The sequence below is a fragment of the Schistocerca serialis genome, chromosome 1, assembly GCF_023864345.2.
Source record: "Schistocerca serialis cubense isolate TAMUIC-IGC-003099 chromosome 1, iqSchSeri2.2, whole genome shotgun sequence".
NCBI classification, from domain to species: domain Eukaryota; kingdom Metazoa; phylum Arthropoda; class Insecta; order Orthoptera; family Acrididae; genus Schistocerca; species Schistocerca serialis.
The window spans coordinates 207,687,246-207,713,465 of record NC_064638.1 but is presented as its reverse complement, the minus strand read 5'-3'; the positions used below and the strand labels follow the sequence as shown (position 1 = coordinate 207,713,465).

General features: G+C 41.9%; 1 protein-coding gene across 2 annotated transcripts in view; it reads right to left on the bottom strand.

The window, feature by feature from the left end:
- Positions 1-26,220, bottom strand: part of LOC126465839 (estradiol 17-beta-dehydrogenase 2-like) — a 152,926-nt gene that overhangs the window by 40,430 nt on the left and 86,276 nt on the right. For both annotated transcript variants that reach the window (XM_050096338.1, XM_050096339.1), the window contains exon 5: positions 20,459-20,591. In XM_050096338.1, coding sequence (XP_049952295.1) covers positions 20,459-20,591 — 133 coding nt within the window. The remainder of the gene's footprint in view (positions 1-20,458; positions 20,592-26,220) is intronic.

The following is a 26,220-nucleotide window of genomic DNA, read 5'->3' as shown; positions in this document are numbered from 1 at the left end:
CGTATGCGTGTTTGGCGCCGTGCAGGTGAGCGCCACAATCAGGACTGCATACGACCGAGGCACACAGGGCCAACACCCGGCATCATAGTGTGGGGAGCGGGCATCATAGTGTGGGGAGCGATCTCCTACACTGGCCGTACACCACTGGTGATCGTCGAGGGGACACTGAATAGTGCACGGTACATCCAAACCGTCATCGAACCCATCGTTCTACCATTCCTAGACCGGCAAGGGAACTTGCTGTTCCAACAGGACAATGCACGTCCGCATGTATCCCGTGCCACCCAACGTGCTCTAGAAGGTGTAAGTCAACTACCCTGGCCAGCAAGATCTCCGGATCTGTCCCCCATTGAGCATGTTTGGGACTGGATGAAGCGTCGTCTCACGCGGTCTGCACGTCCAGCACGAACGCTGGTCCAACTGAGGCGCCAGGTGGAAATGGCATGGCAAGCCGTTCCACAGGACTACATCCAGCATCTCTACGATCGTCTCCATGGGAGAATAGCAGCCTGCATTGCTGCGAAAGGTGGATATACACTGTACTAGTACCGACATTGTGCATGCTCTGTTGCCTGTGTCTATGTGCCTGTGGTTCTGTCAGTGTGATCATGTGATGTATCTGACCCCAGGAATGTGTCAATAAAGTTTCCCCTTCCTGGGACAATGAATTCACGGTGTTCTTATTTCAATTTCCAGGAGTGTATTTAGATTGTTTAGCTGGATGGTAGGCGTTTCACAATTGCAACAGGTCATGCAGCAACAAACTAACTGATGTGCCTTAAGTATCAAACTAAACCCTTAACCTTATGGGAGTCACAGCTTAGTGACTTTGATTCTGACGTAGTATACCGCCTAGGGAATACACATGGCTATGCCAACGAACTACGTCACAATGTATCCACGGCAGAACATGTTGATATTCTCGGAGATAAGTGGTTTAAGGCTCAGACTGCTGGCTGAGACTGTTGGCAGTTTGTGACATAAGCCCAGCTCTGTGCTGGTTGTGCAGGGACGTTTAGTCAGGGTGGCAACTTTATGTGACAGAGTGTTGAGGCAGCCCATGGCCCGACTTATCAGTGCGTAGGGGTTGTCTTACCACTGAGTGACGCATTTAGAAAACTATCGGTGGAAAATGTGCCGCCAAGGCATAGAAAAATATGTGAAAATACCTTCAGACCTTTTGCACAGACTTTGACTCTGATAAATCGTTCTTCTCACTGTTTTTCTATGATTCCTGTGTCAAACCAGTACTTAGGGACAATCGCTCAGACCTTAATGACCATTCGATTTTAAACTTATAGACACTGGAGGTGGTGATAACTCATCACTGTCCAGTTTCATGTCAGAGTTAATCAAGAAGTTGTGTAAGCTTTTACTATTTCATATGTTAAAGAACAATGCGCTAGTTAGATTCATTGTCCATCTGTTCCTTCATACATCTTTTCACTATTAATTAATTTGTCTCCATTGAATTCAACTGGTAATTTGCCAACATATTTAAATATACTAACAGGTCGCAATCCAAAAACTTTATCTTTACTGTGATTAATATATTTTATCATTCTTTCACTAACATTAACTTTTTTAGCATCACTATCCATTATTTTTTTAACAGTGGATGACTTGTTTTTACTTTTAGTCTCTTCTTCATACGTTTCCAATGCTCCTCATCTTTCTAATTCACTTAATGTATAATCACATTATGGACTTCCATAAGATCTAATTTCTGGTACATCTCCAAAATCTTCTGTATAATGATGAGAGGTTCGGTTTTCATCAATAGCTTTCAGAACATTGTCATCTAATCCTATAATTCCTTGTTTCACTTCTTCAATATCATCGATAATTGGTTGATCTTCTTTCTCATATTTTTCATATTCTGTTCTTGGTTGTTTTTCCAAAGCTTGAATTATTGTTCTTTTAAGTCTTCACCTTTCCTTCTACTCCACTTAGCTTCTTTAACACGTTTCAGGACGTATTTTGCAAGCGTTTATTAGAGATGAAAAAACATTATACATTTTTAACATCTAACGTTAATGTTTGACATTCTTTTTTAACGTTTATGTTATGTATAACGTTTATGTTTGAGGTTTATGTCATTGTGGAAATTCTGCATTTTATTTCTGAAGTTCGCTTCATTTAGGTTTTTAGTCAAGTCTATCATAAAAAATCCAAAATGATCATTCCAACATTTACCACTCATGTCTTTAAAATAATCAAATTTTAAATCACCATCATTAAGCTCACGATAAATATGATTTAAATTGTCATCATCTTATCTGAAAACATTTTAAAAAATTAAGATTGTCTAACTAATTGTTTTGCTGGTTTTGAGTAAGTTTGAGCCAATCTATTCCTTTATGTCTTCCTCTAGTAAAATATTCTCTAACTATATTCTGATTTTCAAGAATGAAGTCATCAAATACTACTACTGATTTATGTAGACATTGATCTAATGGAATAATTTTATCATTATTTGCAATAAAAGTAGCAATTTTTTCATTATGCTTATCTTCAATTTTTCACATCTTTTTACAATTTCTGAGGATTTTGGTTGATCTAAACTTTTGAAGTAAACATACAAATGAGTAATTTTATTCCAGTTCAACCATCCTGTAGCTAGAATATAATTATCAATCATTAATGTAATTTTTCCACAACCACTTGCTCCTATTATTGCACATAAAATAGAATTTGTTAAAAGTTTGCATGTTTATCTTTTGAGTTCTTTGCTGGAATACTTTTCTTTTTGCTTCCAAATCTGTCATTTATTCAAATAAATTTTTACCAATACAAATGGATTATCTATTTCAAATGAGTGCTAAATCATCTGTTCTTAAAAGAAATTTTAACTGTTCCAATAAGAGAAACTTATAAAAACGTTACATTAGTTTCTTTTTTATACAACTTCTTTAATTCCAATTAATACATTGAAAAATAATTAATTATATTGTGATGGAGAGACATTAGAAATTGCTGTAGATCAGTATAGTTAAAAAATTAGAAAAATTCATTCATTCAATAAATCCATTTATCCACATTAAAGCTGATGAAATATGAAGCAGTGTTACTAATGAAAGTGATGATAAGTTGTATATAGATATAAAGGAATATAGTACTGCAAGTTTGCTAGGATTTAATAATCAAATTATTGAAGCTAATATAAAGACTTTTTGTAATGATGTTCCTAAAATTATTCCATTAGAATCAATAAATATATATTTTATTATAGCTGATGGAATGTTTGTAAAACATAGTGATCATTTTCATTCAGAAACTAATATTTTTGCTTTATTAAGCCTAATACAGAATTTGGTGGACCAGTAATTCATAAACCACATTATCCTGTAGATATTCCTACTTCTTATCCTATTCAAGACTTAGACACTACTGTAACAGTTGAAAATGACAATCTGATTGACTGTAATGGTGCTTATGTAACAGTTGTTTTAGAAATGTCTTAATAAATTGCATCCTTAATAAATTAAAATCTACCACTTGGTGGATTTCTTAAAGATTATAAAGAAATTGTGTGGCAAAGAGATTTAACTTTAATTTTTACTAGGTCTTCTAGTTCTGGAGATGCAAATCTTAGGTGGCCTGATTATAATGACGCTAGAGTTGAAATTAAAGATACAATTCCTAAGGAAGCAAATATCTGTAATAGAATCGATGAAAATTCGGTTGTTAAATATGAACCAAATTACGAGTTAAAACAATGAGAAAATATTCTCAAACATCTAAGAATGCCAATATCTTTATATGAACTACAAGCTGTAGAAGATGCAGGACTGAGTGGTAAGAAAAATTTTGACCATTCTATCACATATTACTATAACTGAGCCAAATTTGATACACCTTATTTCATATTTGATAGATTTCAGACAAACTGTAAAAATAATCAGTTACTTCACTCTTCATTATATGACCACCTTAATCTACAAAATACATACCTGAAAAATGAAAGAAACGAAATTCTCCCACAGGAGACATAGAATATTAATCCTCCAAATAGTTTTCTCAAAGCATATGATGCATTTCTCGATTTTAAATGAGTTACACTATCAGACCACACACTGACCTAACTCTATATAATTTCATTTCGAATGATCTGATCTATCTTTTCAATATGACTTGTAGGATGAGTATTGTAACTTCACAGTAAATGCTATGAAAACTTTGTGAAACTTTTAACGAAGCAATTGCTTAAGAGACTTTAGAATATGCAACAATGTATGGTAAGAATAATTTAACAGCACATAATACTTACAATAAATTTTTAGCAATATATATGAACAAAAAATTAGAAGAAGTTGTTGAAATGTTAACTTCCAATTTACATTTTTTTTCTGATGTATTTTCAGAAAGACAGAGGAAATAAAATCTGAAAAAATTTAGTACATCAATTAGAATACATTTCAGATAGCTCTTGTTATGTTATGTATTGTTAGCATTTTGAATTTTCAAAATCTGATAATATTTGTATGAGATCAATGTTCGCTCTCCACACATCCATACAAAACAACATAGGTCTTGCCTGTGTAAGCCTTCTAAGGCAACTGACAGTTCTGGGAATTTCCAGCTTCTACTTATCTGGCAGCGTGTGGCCTCTAGATAAGACGATTCTGACCTAGCACAACATTGCCCACAGTGCTGGTGTCAGAGGGAATGAGATAACGCTGTATGCGCTGGATTCTTTGTGATTGTTCAATCCCGCGTGTACATTCTTCTATTTGCGCCATTCATTAAGCAGTTCATAACTTCGTTCAGAGATGGCAATGAAGCAATTGCCATTTACAACAGTATGGGAATATACTTCGTTTTTAACATAAAATATTCTTTTTAAATCTTATTTTGAGTGTTTTAGAGGTACATAACATGTTATTTACATTACATCACTTCAAAAAAAATACGAAACCATGGAGTGAATAATTTATTTACACCCAAAAATAAACTGATGAAAACAGCATTTTTAGAATGTATTTTGTCATTCGGATCCCAACTATATGTACAAACTGCCACCGAAAACATTTGCTCCTGGAGTGCCCAGGGTGGGGGTGGACTGACCACCAAAGGAATGGGGATCACCAATCATCCAGTCACTGCTGTTCAAGCTCTGCCACTTCAATTAAAGATGACAGGACCAGATGCTAAGAAGGACAGCTACCTGGACTTCAAGGTGGACTTCAAAAAACCCAGAGGGTGGAAAGACATAAAGAGAATAAAACATCAAGAAAAAGCCCTTTGGGTTTCGTCCAAATGGCGTCAAATATTTTTGTACTTTTTGAGAGCGAATTTTTTATTTAAATTAATTATATATGCTCAGTTAAGTAATAAAATACACTCAAATAGAGAGCCAGTAAAATTGTAATATGAATTATTCTTTGTGAGAATGAATGAAATTCTTTTTTCTTAAATGTACCCTTAAAAAAACGTTAAATTTATTTTCTTACATTCACCTTGGCAGAGGACAAGTTAACGCTCTCACCTATTTTTCATATAAGGAAAATTATTAAAGATTCTGTTACAGGCTGATGTATCTTGAGCGAGACTCTAGAAAGTTAACGACCTGAGCAGACGATGGAGCCTGGTAGGGCGCTAAAAGCATGAGTTATTTTTATGGTTCTTAGCTCATAGAAACGTCATGTTGGGAGTTGAAAGCAATTGACAGCGAGCCCATCCCTTCGTAAATCTTGCCGGACAGGCCCACAGCTGTACAGGTCAGACAGGGCAGCCCCTCCTCAAGACAGGTCTCCAGCAGAACAATGCCGTGATACGGGCTGTGGCGCCAGCAGAGGCCTGGGCGGGGGGCGACGGTCTGAAGGGTCGCAGCTACACAGTGAAGTCGTAAACGGGGCATTGTGTGCAGATCCACGAGTGATAAAAATTCAACTGTTTTCGCATCGCCGAAAGTGCAAATAGGCCATTGAACCACTTCCTTTGGTCGCCTCGGTTGTGTAATAAACCTGCGGCGTCTGAGAAACGTTTGAAAATAGAATCTTTATTACACTTCATAGCTAGGACTAACAATCTCCGAGGCATAGGCGATTTAGATAAAGATCCTTAAAATCGAATCTGTTCACATGTTGCTGTGGGAAGCGACACGACTTTGGAAAAAATCATCTTCCCCCGTCTGTGAAAACTTAAGAAAGGCAGTAATTGGCGGTTTCTTTTTTTTTTCAGAGACGCAAGTTTCTTAACTCTTGCCCTGGTTCAACATGAGTTTTTGCTGTCGTGTGAGAGGGAGATTTAGCGCCTCTAGAGTCCTGCGATTGGCTCAAGATAGGGTGAAGGCAGTGTCGTTCATGCACTTTGAGGGGAAAAACGGAGTTTTTCTGGGGAGGTGCGAAGCACTTGGGTGTGCGACATTGGTCTGGTAAGCACTTCTAGTCGAGGCTCTGGCATGTGTGGTTGGTATTTGGGACCGGTCCTGAGACTGACTTCACTTGCGAGTAATTTAGACTGGGGAGACTCTGGTGATGTTCTTACTGTACCGGCAGTGTGACTTCAAACGTCTCAGACAACTCGTTTGCCGAGGGCACACTTATTCGTTTGCAGTTTACCAGTCTTGACGTTTGGTGTCCTTGTGTGCTCTGTCATATAAGTGAGCCAAATTGGTCCTTGATACGACCAGGCAACGGGTGTGTCACACATTAAAATCTACCGTGATTTCAGGGTTTGGTAGAGAGTAAATTGCGATCCGTCTGCCTGATCCCTAGATAGTGAGACTTTTGCATTTCTATCATGGCCGCGATCGATTCGCAGGTACTGGCTCCACGTCTCACCTCCCCCGCACACATCTCGCCAGCTCCAAATTACATCGCTGTACGAAGCAAACAGGGTAACGTACTGCCGCTCCGACTTTGTCAGGGCGTACAGATCTCAATCGCCACTTGCTCTCAGGTGCACCTACGTATAGAAACTACAGTGGATTTGATCAATCAATGTCTGCTCTGCGTGTGATCAATTCAGATTGCGGTATCCACATTTTTAGGGCCAGAGTTCTTGACTCACTTCTGCCACTCAGGATACTTGTCCAGTGTAGTCTTAAACCACCTGTTAGTTGTTTACAGTATTCAATCAATAAAATGCTCAGCATAGTTTGTCTGTTTTTTTAGAAAAAAATAAATGTTGTTTGAACACAAAAATTATGTCAACATTCTCAATCATTTAAACAGTCCCCACTAGGGTTGCCTGTCAACGTTTTGTATTAAAAAGTAATTATTTTATAATAGGTGAATATAAGAAAAATGTTCATTTTTATTAATTTTCTAAGTAATTTATACTAAAACAGGTGTTTTTAAGGGAAAGTAAGTGAATATTGACCAGTAATTTTGAGTAGTAGATCCATTTAACTGATCCTGTGCATCTTAAGTCGGTCTTGGCGCGAGCCAGGGCTGAGCCAAGCGAGCTAGAACCGGTAAAATGGATCTGTTCGTGATCTGTTTACCAGCTTCGTCGTTTCCGAGATGCTCTTTCACAGGCTGCAGGCCATAAAAATCTGTCCTTTATCACACTGACACGTCAATGGATTTCCCATTTTTACCGCACATCATGTCTAGAATGATTCCCCATCTGTCTGTGCTTCGCTTGTACAAGATGTCCGTGAAATGTTGCGACAAACTTCCAGAAATTGTAGAGGGTATCTTGAGGAACAAATTGAGGATAGGAACCGGTGTCTGGAAACGTCATCCAACGACGCTACAGAGCGTCGAAGGTATAGGGGCCGGCGCTTTCCAGTAGGCCATTCTTTCGGCAAAAAAACGTGGTGGGACGTCTCGTAATGTTGTTTGTTATTCAATGATTGCCAGTGGGGAAGAGAAAGTTAGCTGCTGCGTAGGCAGGCCTTGTCTTCTATGAATGCGATGTTCCGTTGCCTCAGTAGGTAACGGTTTCAGACATGGGTTCCCACCTGCAGTTTATATTTGTCATCGAAAAATATTGGATATTTTAGAAGGTTCCAGGAGAAAATGAAACTGAAGATGGAAACACCTGTCCAAAGCCATCATCCAACAAGGCATTGCAATCGCAGGAGACAAAGCCATTACGCAGCAGCTCGTTCTCCATTCTCCACTGGGGATCATGGCAATCAGTCGTGATCGGTGAATAACATACAGCATATCGATACGTTACACCCATGGCCTGTTACCATTTAAAGTCACATATGCTGCAGAAGGGGTGGCCTACTAGCAGGCGCTGCCACCTAGTACTTCGACACTCTGTAGCATTGTTGGATGACGTTTCTGGATATGGGATGCTATCCTCTATTTGTTCAAGACACCATTATAGCCCCTCGAAATTTTTGCAACGTTTCTGGGACACTTTCCTCACTGCATCACATAGTTGCAGCACTAGTTCAAAAAAATGGTTCAAATAGCTTTGAGCACTACGGGACTCAACTTCTGAGGTCATCAGTCCCCTAGAACTTAGAACTACTTAAACCTAACTAACCTAAGGACATCACACACATCCTTGCCAGAGGCGGGATTCGAACCTGTGACCGTACCGGTGGCGTGGTTCCAGACTGTAGCGCGTAGAACCTGTCGGCCACTCTGCGCAGCACTAGAAGACGGCATTCAATCTCGTGGTTTGCAGTAGCCACAATGTGCTGATTCACCAGCGTGTATACTCAGTACACCACTGCATAGTACGCGGTGGCCGGATTCCCTGGCTCTACACCAGTCAGTCAGATATGGATCGAGAGGAAAATTTAGTGTCGGAATCCCTCTGTACGATTTGTTAAGCGAAACAATTTTCAAAAGAATTAAAGCATATATTCTGACTGAACTATTGCTCTGAAGTAGAAAAGAACAGATTTTCCATGCCATTCGTATCGTTAGTTGCTACTAACGTTGTTAGTATTTCGCATAAATTTTTGAATTGTTCGGATGATTACGATACCAAGTCATCCAACAAGTTTCTACCATTATACCTAAATCACGAGAAACTAACTACAATAGAATTCCACCTCAAGAATTCTAGATTAAACTAAACAATAAAATTAAGTTAAAAACGCAGTTTACGAACAGAACGTCACTTCCTAGTAATTGATATGTTTCTCTGCTGTAACTAATACTACAACGACATCACTACAAAAGCAGTAGCAATAATTATGAGTTATGAATCGCATAACATTCCGTCAAATTACCGAACGGCAAATATTTGCTGTTCCCTAAGTAACCTGTATATACGCCGAGGTAACAAAACACACGGGATAGCGACATGCAGACATACAGATGGCGATAGTATCAAAATTCAGATGTGTGTGAAATCTTATGGGACTTAACTGCTAAGGTCATCAGTCCCTAAGCTTACACACTACTTAACCTAAATTATCCTAAGGACAAACACACCCATGCCCGAGGGAGGACTCGAACCTCCGCCGAGACCAGCCGCACAGGCGGTAGTATCCCATCCACAAGATGTAAAAGGAACCTGCATTATTGGAGCTGTAATTTGTACTCAGTTCATACATGTGAAAATGCTTCCGACGTGATTATAGCCGCAAGACGACAATTAATAGACTTCGAACGCGGCATGGTAGCTGGAGCTAGACACGTGGAACATTACATTTCGGAAATCGTTAGGGAAATCCGTATTCCACAGTGCCAAGAATGTGCCGTGAATACCAAATTTCAGGCATTACCTCTCACCATGGAAAACGCGGCGGCCGACGACCCTCACTTAACGACCGAAAGCAGAGGCATTAAGCATAGAATTGTCAATGCTAAGAGACAAGCAACATTGCGTGAAAAAAAACACAGAAATCTATGTGCAAATTACGACGAACGTATCCGTTAGGACTGTGCGGCGAAATGTGTCATTAATGGGCTATGTCAGCGGGCGACCAAAGCGAGTACCTTTGCTAATACCACGACATCACTGCAGCGCCTCTCTTGACCATATCGGTGGACCCTAGATCTACATCTACATCTCTGTCTACATGGATACTCTGCAAATCACATTTAAGTGTCTGGCAGAGGGTTCATCGAACCACCTTCACAATTCTCTATTATTCCAATCTCGTGTAGTGTGCGGAAAGAACGAACACCTACATCTTGCCGTACGAGCTCTGATTTCCCTTATTTTATCGTGATGATCGTTTCTCCCTATGTAGGTCGGTGTCAGCAAAATATTTTCGCATTCGGAGGAGAAAGTTGGTGATCGGAATTTCATGAGAAGATCCCGTCGCAACGAAAAACGCCTTTCTTTTAATGATGACCAGCCCAAATCCTGTATCATTTCAGTGACATTCTCTTCCATATTTCGCGCTGATACAAAACGTGCTGCCCTCCTATGAACTTTTAAGATGTACTCCGTTAGTCCAATCTGGTAAGGAATCCACACCCACTAAAAGAGGACAGACAAGCGTAGTGTAGGCAGTCTCCATAGTAGATCTGTTACATTGTCTAAGTGTCACGTCAATAAAACGCAGTCTTTTGTTAGCCTTCCCCATAACATTTTCTATGTGTTCCTTTCAATTTAAGTTGTTCGTAATTGTAATTCCTAGGTATTTAGTGGAATTTACGGCCTTTGTATTTGACTGATTTACCGTGTAACAGAAGTTTAACGAATTCCTTTTAGCACTCATGTGGATGACCCCACACTTTACGTTGTTTAGGGTCAACTACCAATTTTCACACCATTCAGATATCTTTTATAAATCGTTTTGCAGGTTTTTTTATCTTCTGATTACTTTATTAGTCGATAAACGACAGCGTCATCTGCAAACAACCGAAGACGGCTGCTCAGTATGTCTCCAAAATCGTTTACATAGATAAGGAACAGCAAATGGCCTATAACACTACCTTGGGGAACGCCAGAAACCACTTCTGTTTTACTCGATGACTTTCCGTCAGTTACTACGAACTGTGACCTCTCTGACAGGAAATCACAAATCCAGTCATATAACTGAGACGATATTCCATAAGCACACAATTTCACTATAAGCTGCTTGTGTGGTACAGTGTCAATAGCCTTCTGGAAATCCAGAAATACGGTAAGCCGCTTGTGTGGTACGGTGTCAATAGCCTTCTAGAAATCCAGAAATACGGAATCGACCTGAAATCCCTTGTCAGTAGCACTCAACACTTCATGCGAATAAAGAGCTAGTTATGTTTCACAAGAACGATGTTTTGTAAACCCATGTTGACTGTGTATCAGTAGACCGTTTTCTTTAAGGTAATTCATAATGTTCGAACGCAATATATGTTTCAGAATCCTGCTGCATATCGACGTTATGATATGGGCCTGTAATGAAGTCGATTAGTCCTACTACCGTTCTTGAATATTGGTGTGACCTGTGCAACTTTTCGGTGTTTGGGTACGGATCTTTTGTCGAGCGAACGGTTGCATTTGATTGTCAAGTATGGAGCTATTGCATCGGCATCCTCTGAAAGGAACCTAATTTCTTATACAGTCTGGACCAGAAGACTTGCTTTTATTAAATGATTTAAGTTGCTTCACTACTCCGAGGATATTTACTTCTACGTTATTCATATTGGCAGCTGTTCTTGATTCGAATTCTGGAATATTTACTTCGTCTTCTTTTATAAAGCCATTTCGGAAGGCAGTGTTTAGTAACTCTGCTTTGGCAGCACTGTCTTCGATTGAATCTCCATTGCCACGCGGGATTAGCCGAGCGGTCTAGGGCGCTGCAGTCATGGACTGTGCGGCTGATCCCGGCGGAGGTTCGAGTCCTCCCTCGGACATGGGTGTGTGTGTTTGTCCTTAGGACAATTCAGGTTAAGTAGTGTGTAAGATTAGGGACTGATGACCTTAGCAGTTAAGTCCCATAAGATTTCACACACATTTGAACATTTTTTTGTATCTCCATTGCTATCGCGCAGAGCGAGAGCACCAGCAGCAGCGAGTACTGTTTGTATAAAGCGTTTATTTTGCATTTTGTTTACGACCTTCCACTAAGGAAGGGATTCTATTTGTGTTTATCTGCTCTGCATAGTAACTAACAGTTCTTGATATAACTTTACGTAGTTTTCGTGTTAGATTTCTTAGTGTTTTCTTGATCGTTTAGAACAGAAAGCGCCCTAAAACCGTCTCTTGTTTGTTTCGCGGCCGTTAGCCACTAGTCACTTGAATCAGCAGTTGTCTTGTGACAGCCAGAGCGAGAGCACCAGCAGCAGCGAGTACTGTTTGTATAAAGCGTTTTTGTACTTATTTGCTGCGCTTAGCTTTTAAATAGTTTTTTCTGGGAAAACCTAGCGTAGTTTTCGCGTCTCGTATTTCAGTGAGTGTTTCTTGATTATCAGAGTAGCTCATCAGAAGATTATCTTGGGAATTTGTCACCGTATAGAGTAGGGTAAACATAGTCATGTGTAGGGACTGTGGTTGTTGTGAGCGGACGCAAGGAGAATTGGCCACTCTTCGGGGGCAGGTGGAGGCTTTGTCTGTTAGGCTCATCGAGCTCGAGGCGCAGGCGTCGGCTCGTAGTGGCGTTGGGGCAACTGTAGTGAGACCTATGCCTACGACGGTGGCCTTGAAATCACATGGAACTCCTGATGTCGCTGCGTCTTCCGGCAGTGAGCATCTTACCGGTCAGCCATCACTCCAGGGTGAATGGCGGACAGAGGTGGGCTCGCGCGTGCCTGGCCGAAAGGCGAAGGTGGGATCTGGCCGCGTGGCAGCTGCCTTACCCCTTTCCAACAGGTACGGGGTGCTTCCTAGTGGTGATGACATCGTTTCCGAGCCACCACAGGATGCCTCGCCTGTTGGGCCAGTGGCCGATTCTCCGGCAAGGTCCCGACAGTCACAGAGGGCGGGCCTATTAGTTATAGGGAGCTCCAACGTTAGGCGGGTTATGGAGCCCCTCAGGAAAATAGCGGTAGGTCGGGGAAGAATGCCAGTGTGCACTCGGTGTGCTTGCCGGGGGGTCTCGTCCGTAATGTGGAGGAGGCCCTTCCGGCAGCTATTGAACGCACTGGGTGTGACCGGCTGCAGATAGTAGCACATGTCGGAACGAATGACGCCTGCCGCTTGGGTTCTGAGGCCATCCTTGGTTCCTTCCGGCGGCTGGCTGATTTGGTGAAGACAACCAGCATCGCACGCGGAGTGCAACTGAGCTTAATATCTGCAGCATAGTGCCCAGAGTCGATCGCGGTCCTCTGGTTTGGAGCCGTGTGGACGGTCTAAACCAGAGGCTCAGACGACTCTGCGACTATAATGGTTGCAAATTCATCGACCTCCGTTATTGGGTGGAGAACTGTAGGGCCCCCCTAGACAGGTCAGGCGTGCACTACACACCGGAAGCAGCTACTAGGGTAGCAGAGTACGTGTGGCGTGCACACGGGGGTTTTTTAGGTTAGAGGGACCCCCCCTTGGGCGAAACGATAAAATACCTGACGGCTTACCAGAGAGGACATTATCATCGTTGATAAAGAACGTCCGTCCTCAGAGACCAAAAACAGGAAAAGTTAACGTAATATTGGTAAACTGCAGGAGTATCCAGGGCAAGGTTCCTGAATTAGTATCTCTTATTGAAGGAAATAGTGCGCATATAGTATTAGGAACGGAAAGTTGGTTAAAACCGGAAGTGAACAGTAACGAAATCCTAGACACAGAATGGAATATATACCGCAAGGATAGGATAAACGCCAATGGTGGAGGAGTATTTATAGCAGTAAAGAATTCAATAATATCCAGTGAAGTTATTAGCGAATGCGAATGTGAAATAATCTGGGTTAAGTTAAGTATCAAAGGTGGGTCAGATATGATAGTCGGATGCTTCTATAGACCACCTGCATCAGCAACCGTAGTAGTTGAGCGCCTCAGAGAGAACCTGCAGAACGTCGTGAAGAAGTTTCGTGATCATACTATTGTAATAGGGGGAGACTTCAATCTACCAGGTATAGAATGGGATAGTCACACAATCAGAACTGGAGCCAGGGACAGAGACTCTTGTGACATTATCCTGACTGCCTTGTCCGAGAATTACTTCGAGCAGATAGTTAGAGAACCAACTCGTGAAGCTAACGTTTTAGACCTCATAGCAACAAATAGACCGGAACTTTTCGACTCCGTGAATGTAGAAGAGGGTATCAGTGATCATAAGTCAGTGGTTGCATCAATGACTACAAGTGTAATAAGAAATGCCAAGAAAGGAAGGAAAATATATTTGCTTAACAAGAGTGATAGGGCACAAATCGCAGAATATCTGAGTGACCACCATCAAACGTTCATTTCTGAGGAAGAGGATGTGGAACAAAAATGGAAAAAATTCAGAAAGATCGTCCAGTACGCCTTAGATAAGTTCGTACCGACTAAGGTCCAAAGCGAGGGGAAAGATCCACCGTGGTATAACAATCATGTACGAAAGGTACTACGGAAACAAACAAAGCTTCATCATAGGTTTAAGAGTAGTCGAATCATAGCTGATAAGGAAAAGCTGAACGAAGCGAAAAAGAGCGTAAAGAGAGCAATGAGAGAAGCATTCAACGAATTCGAACATAAAACATTGGCAAACAATCTAAACAAGAACCCTAAAAAGTTTTGGTCATATGTAAAATCGGTAAGCGGATCTAAATCCCCTATTCAGTCACTCGTTGACCACGATGGCACCGAAACAGAGGACGACCGAAGAAAGGCAGAAATACTGAATTCAGTGTTCCGAAACTGTTTCACTGCGGAAAATCGTAACACGGTCCCTGACTTCAGCCGTCGCACGGACGCCAAAATGGAAAATATTGAAATAAACGATATCGGAATTGAAAAACAACTGCTATCACTTAGTAGCGGAAAAGCATCCGGACCAGACGAGATACCCTTAAGATTCTACAGTGATTATGCTAAAGAACTTGCCCCCTTTCTATCAGCAATTTATCGTAGATCGCTGGAAGAACGTAAAGTACCTAGCGACTGGAAGAAAGCGCAGGTCGTTCCCATTTTCAAGAAGGGTCATAAATCAGATGCGAATAATTATAGGCCTATTTCGCTTACGTCAATCTGTTGTAGAATAATGGAACATGTTTTGTGTTCTCGTATTATGACGTTCTTAGATAATACAAATCTCCTTCATCATAACCAACATGGATTCCGCAAACAGAGATCATGTGAAACTCAGCTCGCCCTATTTGCCCAAGAAATTCACAGTGCCGTAGACACTGGCGAGCAGATTGATGCCGTATTCCTGGACTTCAGGAAGGCATTTGATACGGTTCCGCACTTACGTTTAGTGAAAAAAAAATACGAGCTTACGGAATATCGGACCAGGTTTGTGATTGGATTCAGGATTTCCTAGAAGAAAGAACACAACATGTCATTCTTAACGGTTCAAAATCTGCAGATGTAGAGGTAATTTCGGGAGTACCGCAGGGAAGCGTGATAGGACCTTTATTGTTTACAATATACATAAATGACTTAGTTGACAACATCGGTAGCTCCGTGAGGCTATTTGCAGATGACACGGTTGTCTACAAGAAAGTAGCAACATCAGAAGACTCGTACGTACTCCAGGAGGACCTGCAGAGGATTGATGCATGGTGCGACAGCTGGCAGCTTTCCCTAAACGTAGATAAATGTAATATAATGCGCATACATAGGGGCAGAAATCCATTCCAGTACGATTATGCCATAGGTGGTAAATCATTGGAAGCGGTAACGACCGTAAAATACTTAGGAGTTACTATCCGGAGCGATCTGAAGTGGAATGATCACATAAAACAAATAGTGGGAAAAGCAGGCGCCAGGTTGAGATTCATAGGAAGAATTCTAAGAAAATGTGACTCATCGACGAAAGAAGTAGCTTACAAAACGCTTGTTCGTCCGATTCTTGAGTATTGCTCATCAGTATGGGACCCTTACCAGGTTGGATTAATAGAAGAGATAGACATGACCCAGCGAAAAGCAGCGCGATTCGTCATGGGGACATTTAGTCAGCGCGAGAGCGTTACGGAGATGCTGAACAAGCTCCAGTGGCGGACACTTCAAGAAAGGCGTTACGCAATACGGAGAGGTTTATTATCGAAATTACGAGAGAGCACATTCCGGGAAGAGATGGGCAACATATTACTACCGCCCACATATATCTCGCGTAATGATCACAACGAAAAGATCCGAGAAATTAGAGCAAATACGGAGACTTACAAGCAGTCGTTCTTCCCACGCACAATTCGTGAATGGAACAGGGAAGGGGGGATCAGATAGTGGTACAATAAGTACCCTCCGCCACACACCGTAAGGTGGCTCGCGGAGTATAGATGTAGATGAAGGCATTGATTGTCTTTGGCCGCTAACATACTTCACATACGAGCATAATCTCTTTGGATTTTCTGCCAGGTTTCGAGACAAAGTTTCGTTGTGGAAACTACACTTATATCATTCATTTGGAATGAGTGAAGATTGTCTCTCAGGAAGGCGCCAAGTGAATTTTTATCTACTTTTTTGAATAAGTATATTTTTCGTTTATTTATGGAGGATTTGGGGGTTACAATATTCAATCTCGCTACAACAACCCTGTGTTCACTAATCCCTATATTCGTTTTGATGCTCGTCATTAACTCAGGACTATTTGTTGCTAAGAGGTCAATTGTGTTTTCACAACCGTTTACTATTCCCGTGGGCGCATGAACTAACTACTCGAAAGAATTTTCAGAGAATGCGCTTAGCATAATTTCGGATGATACTTTATGCGTACCTCCGGAATGAAACAAGTATTTTCGCCAACGCATCGAAGGTAAATTAAAGTCACCACCAACTATTATTGTATGAGTTTGATACGTGTTTGAAATCAGACTCGTTTTCTTTGACCCTTTCAGCAACTGTATCACCTGCATTGGGAGGTCGGTAAAAGGATCCAATTATTATTTTATTCCTGTTGCCAACAATGGCCTCTGCCCATACTGATTCATAAGAACTATCTACTTCAGTTTCGCTACAAGATAAACTACTTCTAACAGCAACAAACACGCCACCGCCAACCGTGTTAATCCTATCCTTTCGGAACACCGTTAGGTTCTCAGCAAAAATTTCGGCTGAGCTTATCTCCGGCTTTAGCCAGCTTTCAGTGCCTGTAACGATTTGAGCATCAGTGCTTTCTATTAGCGCTTGGAGCTCTGCTACTTTCCCAATACAGGTACGACAATTTACAATTGTTATACCGATGGTTCCTATATCTACGTTCTTCCTGTGTTCGGCCTGCATCTTTTGTGCCTGAAGCCCTTCTTGTGTTATCCCGAGACCCTCTAACCTAAAAAACCGCTCAGTCCATGCCACACAGCCCCTGCTACCCGTGTAGCCGCCTCCTGCGTATAGTGGACACCTGATCTATTCAGCGGAACCCCAAAATCAACAACCCTTTGGCGCAAGTCGAGGAATCTGCAGCCTACACAGTCGCAGAACCGTCTGAGCCTCTGATTCAGAGATGACTGGAAAACCCTGCTCTGGCCAGATGAGCGCCAATTTAAGTTGATAAGAGCTGATGGTAGGATTCGAATGTGGAGCAGATCTCACGAAACCAAGGACCGAAGTTGTCAACAATGCACTGTGCAAGCTCGTGGTGGCTCCGTAATGGTGTATGCTTTGTATACATGGAATGGACTTGATCCTGTAGTCCAACTGAAACGATCATTGACTGAAAATGGTTATGTTCAACTACTTGGAGATGATTTGCAACCATTCAAGGGCTTAGTGATCCCAAACAACGATGGAAATTTTATAGATGACAATGCACCATGTCACTGGGTCACAGTTGTTCGTGACTGGTTTGAACAACATTCTGGACAATTAAAACGAATTATTTGGCCACCCAGATCGCCCGGCATGAATCCCATCGAACGTTTATTGGATATATCCGAGAGGTCATTTAATGCTCGAAACACTGCACCTGCAGTAGGCCTCCTTTCGTAATTATGGAGGGCTATAGGGGCAGCATGACACAATATTTCTGCTGGGGACATCCAACGACTCGCTGAATCCGTGCCACGTGAAGTTGCTCCAATACTCCGGCAAAAGGAGGCACGACACGATGCTAGGAAGTGTCCCTGACTTTTGTCACTTCAGTGTACGATTCAAAGAGCCCGTCATCTGGAGAATACTCTGCGGCGGCACTTCGCATATTCGGCAATCAGTGAGCACTCTCTCTGTCCTTGTTGAATGATGCGCTTCTGACACTGTCTTCACACTCTGTGGAGTATACGGACACGAATGTCAGTTTTGCACACAGTTTCATTTTGCTACATTTAATGAACACAGCGTATCCTTTGCAGAGCGAAAGAGATTTCACTCACAGCAAAATAAGATGCTGTTAACATCCTTCGCGAGTAATAAATAGGAACTGTCCATCATTGAACGTTGCACATAACGTCCAGAATAACTCGGAGAAGTACGACTACAGGAGAAGGTGGCCAAGATGATGTTCGGCAGCTCTATTATCGTTGGCGCGAATGATTGCGTGATTGCATGTATCTAGAGGAAACTACACAGTATAATGAAATAGTTATCCGGGCCAATCTATCCATAGGCGTGTGACTTTGTGATTGCGGCCCCATAAAGCGTACAACCTTTAGCGGTACGCACGCGACAACATGCGGTAGCTAATATGTTCCAAAACGCCACATATAGAAACGACTTTTTCCCGGGACTCATACCTCGGCCTCTGTTGATGATAGAAAGATAGGGTCGTTTTGTATAGCCTTTCGTACATCCAACAGAAGGATCGTTTTATTGTCACTCTCTTACAGAACAGGGTCAAAGTATGACTATTACATATTTCCTCCCGCTTAGGCAAATGCGTAAAATCGGTTGGTTCTTTTTGTATTTTGTTTTGTCTACGGTGGACTTTAAGGGGTATAGGGAACCACAATTAGTTCAAAGGCGGTTCCTTCGAGAAACCATTAAAAAGTGGTTTTCTGCTCAAATTTTTCGTACCAAAATAGAGTCGCAGATTCCAAGACGGCTATGCACAGTAATTACATGAAATTTTTACGGTTTATTCATAGGACCCCGGTTTCCAGGAACTTTGAATATTTTTTATATCTTAACCTTTTCCAAGATACAGAGGTTCAAAGTTACTCTACTTCCACTCGTAAAATACGCGTGTAAGATCCGGTATGAGGCATGTTCTCCAGGAATTTGTCTAAAAGTGCCATCTACCCGTTTTCAAAAATCTTTAGCTGTTATCTAGAAACACCCCAAAACTTGGTATTTGGGGGCCCAAACCGAGTCGCAGATTCCAATACTGTTATACACATGAAACGAGTGTAATTTTTTCGGTATATTTTAAGATCTCTCACGCAAAAATTTGTGCATGTAAAATTCCATTTGAAATGTAAAATTAGTTTTGTGTTGTTTCAATTTCACCTAAGCACTACCAACATTTTATCGACCCATAAAGTTATTTCCATATGAGTGAAGCGCCCTATTGTGGCAGCGAAAAGAGGGGAACCAAGACGAAAGTGTTACTATCGGTGCACAAAAAAGGTAATGTGCTACTGTTTAAAAGACTCTGGCTCAAAAGTGGAGTACCAGCTGCCTCATTCTACCTTCCTCAGCACCTTTAAAAATTTTCCTAAAAATTTTTCCATGTGGACATATTCGAGCTTTTTTTCCTAAGAGAGAAGGAGACAGAGACAGTGGGAAAGAGAAAATTTAAAAAAAATACTGGACGATAGTAGGCAGTGGTCGTGGTATAGAAAGAGCGAAGCAGACAAGGGCAGTATCAGAAAAAGAGAAGGACACAGTATCAGCAGAACATAGTCGACAGTGACATAACAGTGCTACGAAAAGAGTAAAGGACACACTGCCAATGGGAAGGAACAGAAAGGAGGCGACTGTGGAAGTAGGTGAGAGCCAGTGATAATGAGAAACAGAATCTATGACAATGACTATGAGGAACAGAGAAGGTAATAGTGAGAAGAGACAGCAGCAATGGGAGGGATCGAATGAGACAGTAGCAGTAAGAGAGAGCAAGTGGGAGTGTCAGTGAGAGGTGACAGTAGAAGTGGGACAGGAAGAAGGAGACTGTGGCTCTGAGATGGAAGACAATGACAGAGAGCTACAAAGAGACAATGACAACGAGTTGGGCTGAATGAGTGAGTGAGAATGGGCAAGTGGTAGTGGACGGCCCAGTGGATGTAAGTGAGAGACAGTTAGGTGAGTTTGTGGAAGTGAGAGGTGAAATGCTTGTAGAAAAGAGCGCGGATATGTTTGCGTGGCAAACGTTTTGCGAAAATTTTTGATGATGCTGAGAAAGGTAGAATGAAGTAGCTCGTAAACCCACTTTTCAGTCAGAGTCTTCTAAACAGGAGCATTTTCGCCTTTTTAATGATCTGATACGTGTTATTTCCTGCTGATCATTACCGAATAAAACTCCATGCATGTGAGACCGTTGCATTAGGAGGTACTGTTCATTTTTCACTAGTAAATTAATACACTCAACACTGTACACATAGTTTACTCTACAACGTACGAGAAAACTTGAGTGTTGTACGTACCGTAATATACTTACTGACAAAGAGGTGGTTCCACAGTGCAGACAGAGACGGACCATTCCTTCATTTCCATTCTCAAGACCTTGGTAAACGTTATCAGCGCACTTTTGGACAGGCAGTATGCACTCACCCTCGGAATTGGCACTCTACCTGTAATGTCCCAAACTTGATGTTAAAGTTACTGTTCTACTTTTTGTTATTGTTATTGTTATTATTATTATTGTTATTCATATAGGAATATTACATAAAAGAAGGTACTACACAGTATTAACACAGGCAGTTGAAAATGGACACGTGCATAAATTAACGTGATGGCTATCAACTTCGTGGCACTTTCAGAAGTGGGATCCTGCCCCGGATCAATTCATCTCAGGGTTGACAGCTGAAACAACGGAATATGGTACTGTTCGGTGACTGGTGAGTATCCGGAAATGTGAAAGAGGGCTGTGGCGCCTTTACCAGTACACTGCGATACTGCAGTCCAGTTCAGGAGAAAGTGAGCAGATCCTCAGAATAAGTGACTATGCATAAGATATACAATAGTTGTTGTTGTTGTGGTCTTCAGTCCTGAGACTGGTTTGATGCAGCTCTCTATGCTACTCTATCCTGTGCAAGCTTCTCCATCTCCCAGTAGCTACTGCAACCTACATCCTTCTGAATCTGTTTAGTGTATTCATCTCTTGGTCTCCCTCCATGATTTTTACCCTCCATGCTGCCCTCCAATACTAAATTGGTGATCCCTTGATACCTCAGAACATGTCCTACCATCCGATCCCTTCTTCTAGTCAAGTTGTGCCACAAACTTCTCTTCTCCCAATCCTATTCAATACCTCCTTATTAGTTATGTGATCTACCCATCTAATCTTCAGCATTCTTCTGTAGCACCACATTTCGAAAGCTTCTATTCTCTTCTTGTCCAAACTATTTATCGTCCATGTTTCACTTCCATGCATGGCTACAATCCATACAAATTCTTTCAGAAACGACAACCCGACACTTAAATCTATACTCGATGTTAACAAATTTCTCTTCTTCAGAAACGCTTTCCTTGCCATTGCCAGTCTACATTTTATATCCTCTCTACTTCGACCATCATCAGTTATTTTGCTCCCCAAATAGCAGAACTCATCTACTACTTTAAGTGTCTCATTTCCTAATCTAATTCCCTCAGCATTGTTCTCGTTTTGCTTTTGTTGATGTTCATCTTATATCCTCCTTTCAAGACACTATCCATTCCGTTCAATTGCTCTTCTAAGTCCTGTGCTGTCTCTGACAGAATTACAATGTCACAGGCGAATCTCAAAGTTTTTATTTCTTCTCCATGGATTTTAAAACCTACTCCGAATTTTTCTTTTGTTTCCTTTAGTGCTTGCTCAATATACAGATTGAATAACATCGGGGAGAGGCTACAACCCTGTCTCACTCCTTCCCAACCACTGCTTCCCTTTCATGTCCCTCGACTCTTGTAACTGCCATCTGGTTTCTGTCCAACCTGTAAATAGCTTTTCGCTCCCTATATTTTACCCCTGCCATCTTCAGAATTTGAAAGAGAGTATTCCGGTCAACATTGTCAAAAGCTTTCTCTAAATCTACAAATGCTAGAAACGAGCTTTCTCTAAATCTACAAATGCTAGAAACGTAGGTTTGCCTTTCCTTAATCTATTTTCTAAGATAAGTCGTAGGGTCGGTATTAGCTCACGTGTTCCAATATTTCTACGGAATCCAAACTGATCTCCCCCGAGGTCGGCTTCTACTAGTTTTTCCATTCGTCTGTAAAGAATTCTCGTTAGTATTTTGCAGCCGTGAGTTATAAAACTGATAGTTCGGTAATTTTCAAATCTGTCAACATCTGCTTTCTTTGGGATTGGAATTGTTGTATTACATTATATTATATTATATTATATTATATTATATACAACAGTATAACCATAAAAACAGTAAACACGCCTTGATACCTGCGGTTTCTTTTTTTTTGTTATTTTATTTCAATAGTCTTCGCTTAAATAATGAACGACGCCCTTTTATTACATGATAGTTAATGTTCAGGTAACTAAGACCAAGTATCAAAGTACATTTATGCTTATGCTGTTTGGTCGTCCTGGATAACGACATAGAGTCTAACACTGAGTAGAATAAATGAATCATGTTTACTATATTTGTCCCTGACTTGTAGTTATAATACACGTGGAGGTGATAAAAGTCATGGGATAGCTATATGCACATGTACAGACGGCGGTAGTATGGCGTACAGAAGGTGTAATAGGGCAGTGCATTGGTGGATCTGTCATCTGTACTCAGGTGATCCATGTGAAAAGGTTTCCGTCGTTACTACGGCCGCTCAACAGTAATAAACAGACTTCGAACGCGGAATCGTAATTGGAGCTACACGAATACGACACTCCATTTCGGAACTCGATAGGGATCCACAGTGTCAAGAGTGTGCCAAGAATACCAAATTTCGGGCATTACGTCTCACCACGGACAACGCTGTGGAGGACGGCCTTCACTTAACGACAGAGAGCAGCGGCGTTGTCGTAGAGTTGTCAGTGCTAACAAGCAATACTACATGAAATAACCACAGAAACCGTTAGGACAGAGCGGCGAAATTTGGTATAAATGGGCCATTGGAGCAGACGACATCGGAAGCAGTGCTTCTCCTGGGCTCATGACCACGCCAGCTGGAACCTAGACGACTGGAAAACCGTGGCCTATGAGACCCGATTTCAGTTGGTAAGAGCTGGTGGTAGGGTTCGAGGGGTGGTGCAGACTCCACGAAGCCATGGACCCAAGTTGTCAACAAGGCACTGTGCATGCTGATGGTGGCTCCATAATGATGTAGGTTGTGTTTACATGGACTGGACTGGGTCCTCTGGTCCTACTGAAACGATCATTCACTGGAAATGATCGGCTGTTTGGGGACCATTCTCAGACATTCAACGACGGGAATTTTAGATATGACAATGCGCCTTATCACCGGACCACAAATGTTCACGACTGGTTTGAAGTACAGCCTGTGTAACTGGCCACCCAGATCGCCCGACTGAATCCCATCGATCTTTTACAGAACGTAATGGGACGGTAAGTTCGTGCACAAAATACTTTCGCAATTATGGACAGCTATAGAGGCAGCATGGTTCAATATTTTTACAGTCGACTTCCAACTACTTAATGAGTCCCTGCCACTTCGGATAACTGCACTACCCTGGGAAAATGGAGGTCCGACACGTATTAGGAGGTATCCCATGACTTTTGTCACGTTAGTGCATCAGGAACGACCAAATCGTTTCTGTTCGAAGGCCTTTCAGTTCTGAATCAGTATGCCAGTCAAGCAGAATCGCCAGGAGCATTGAGGCAAATATAGCACCGACGCATCAGGCTAAGGACACAAGTTTGGTAAATCACCGTGTTTTGATGCTCGAAGATGACCATAACTGAGTGCTGCACAACTTCGTCCGACAGGAATCTTCGACACTCCAAGGTGGTTTTTCAGGGGCAAAGGCATGATAATGGCATGTGGAGTTACCAGTGCTATTGTGCAAGTGCTTTAGCGCTTCCCACTTGGATGCGACTGGCTTCCCTGATAGACCGGCGTCTTGCACGGACTTGTTGCACCATTCCACAGGGGTGGTTTTCGACAGACATGCTGCCCCATACACATTTTTCGTTATTCGGTGGATGTGCACCGTTGTTTGACCTTCGGTAAGTAAGAGTAACAGCTTGTTGGTCCTTATTGGACGCATCGAACGTCGCCATAGTTTAAGTTTCCGCATGCACGTTGGAAAGACACAGATGCTACACTAATTCCTCGGCTAAATGTCGTTGCTTATACAGGGTGGTCCATTGATCGTGACCGGGCCAAATATCTCACGAAATAAGCGTCAAACGAAAAAACTACAAAGAGCGAAACTTGTCTAGCTTGAAGGGGGAAACCTGATGGTGCTATGGATGGCGCTGCCATAGGTCAAACAGATATCAACTGCGTTTTTTAAAAATAAGAACCCCCATTTTTAATCACATATTCGTGTATTACGTAAAGAAATATGAGTGTTTATTTGGACCACTTTTTTCGCTCTGTGATAGATAGCGCTGTAATAGTCACAAACATATGGCTCACACTTTTAGTTGGTAACAGGTAGGTTTTTTAATTAAAAACAGAACGTAGCTACGTTATAACATTTTACTTCGGTTGTTCCAATGTGATACATGTACCTTTGTGAACTTATCATTTCTGAGAACGCATGCTGTTACAGCGTGATTACCTGTAAATTCCATATTAATGCAATAAATGCTCAATATGATGTCCGCCAACCTCACTGCATTTGGCAATACGTGTAACAACATTCCTCTCAACAGCGAGTAGTTCGCCTTGGATCAAATGGCTCTGAGCACTATGGGACTCAACTTCTGAGGTCATTAGTCCCCTAGAACTTAGAACTAGTTAAACCTAACTAACCTAAAGACATCACACACATCCATGCCCGAAGCAGAATTCGAACCTGCGACCGTAGCGGTCTTGCGGTTCCAGACTGCAGCGCCTAGAACCGCACAGGCCAATTCGGCCGGCTAGTTCGCCTTCTGTAAAGTTTGCACATGCATTGACAATGCGCTGACGCATCTTGTCAGGCGTTGTTGGTGGATCACGATAGCGAATATCGTTCAACTTTCCCCACAGAAACAAATCCGAGGACGTCAGATCCGGTGAACGTGCGGACAATGGTATGGTGCTTCGACGACCAATCCACCTGTCATGAAATATGCTATTCAATACCGCTTCAACCGCACGCGGGTTATGAGCCGGACATCATGTTAGAAGTAACGCGAGCTATGAGCCAGACATCCATCATGTTGGAAGTACATCGCCATTCCGTCATGCAGTGAAACATCTTGTAGTAACATCGGTAGAACATGACGTAGGAAATCAGCATACATTGCACCATTTAGATTGCCATCGATAAAATGGGGGCCAATTATCCTTCTTCCCATAATGCTGCGCCATACATTAACCCGCCAAGGTGGCTGATGTTCCACTTGTCGCTGCCATCGTGGATTTTCCGTTGCCCAATAGTGCATATTATGCTGGTTTACGCTGCCGCTGTTGGTGAATGACGCTTCGTCGCTAGATAGAACGCGTGCAAAAAATCTGTCATCGTCCCGTAATTTCTCTCGTGCTCAGTGGCAGAATTGCACACGACGTTCAAAGTCGTCGCCATGCAATTCCTGGTGTATAGAAATATGGTACGGGTGCAACAGATGTTGATGTAGCATTCTTAATAACGACGTCTTTGAGATTCCCGATTCTCGCGCAATTTGTCTGCTACTGATGCACGGATTAGCCGCGACAGCAGCTAGAACACCTACTTGGGCATCATCATTTTTTGCAGGTCGTGGCTGACGTTTCACATGTGGCTGAACACTTCCTGTTTTCTTAAATAACGTAACTATCCGGCGAACGGTCCGGACACTTGGATGACGTCGTCCAGGATACCGAGCAGCATACATGACACACGCCCGTTGGGCATTTTGATCACAATAGCCATACATCAACACGATATTGACCTTTTCCGCAATTAGTAAACGGTCCATTTTAACACGGGTAATGTATCACGAAGCAAATGCCATCCGCACTGGCGGAATGTTACGTGATACCTCGTACTTATACGTTTGTGACTATTACAGCGCCATCTGTCACAAAGCGAAAAAAGTGGTCCAACTAAAACATTCATATTTCTTTACGTGCTACACGAATATGTAATAAAATGAGGGCACCTATTTAAAAAAA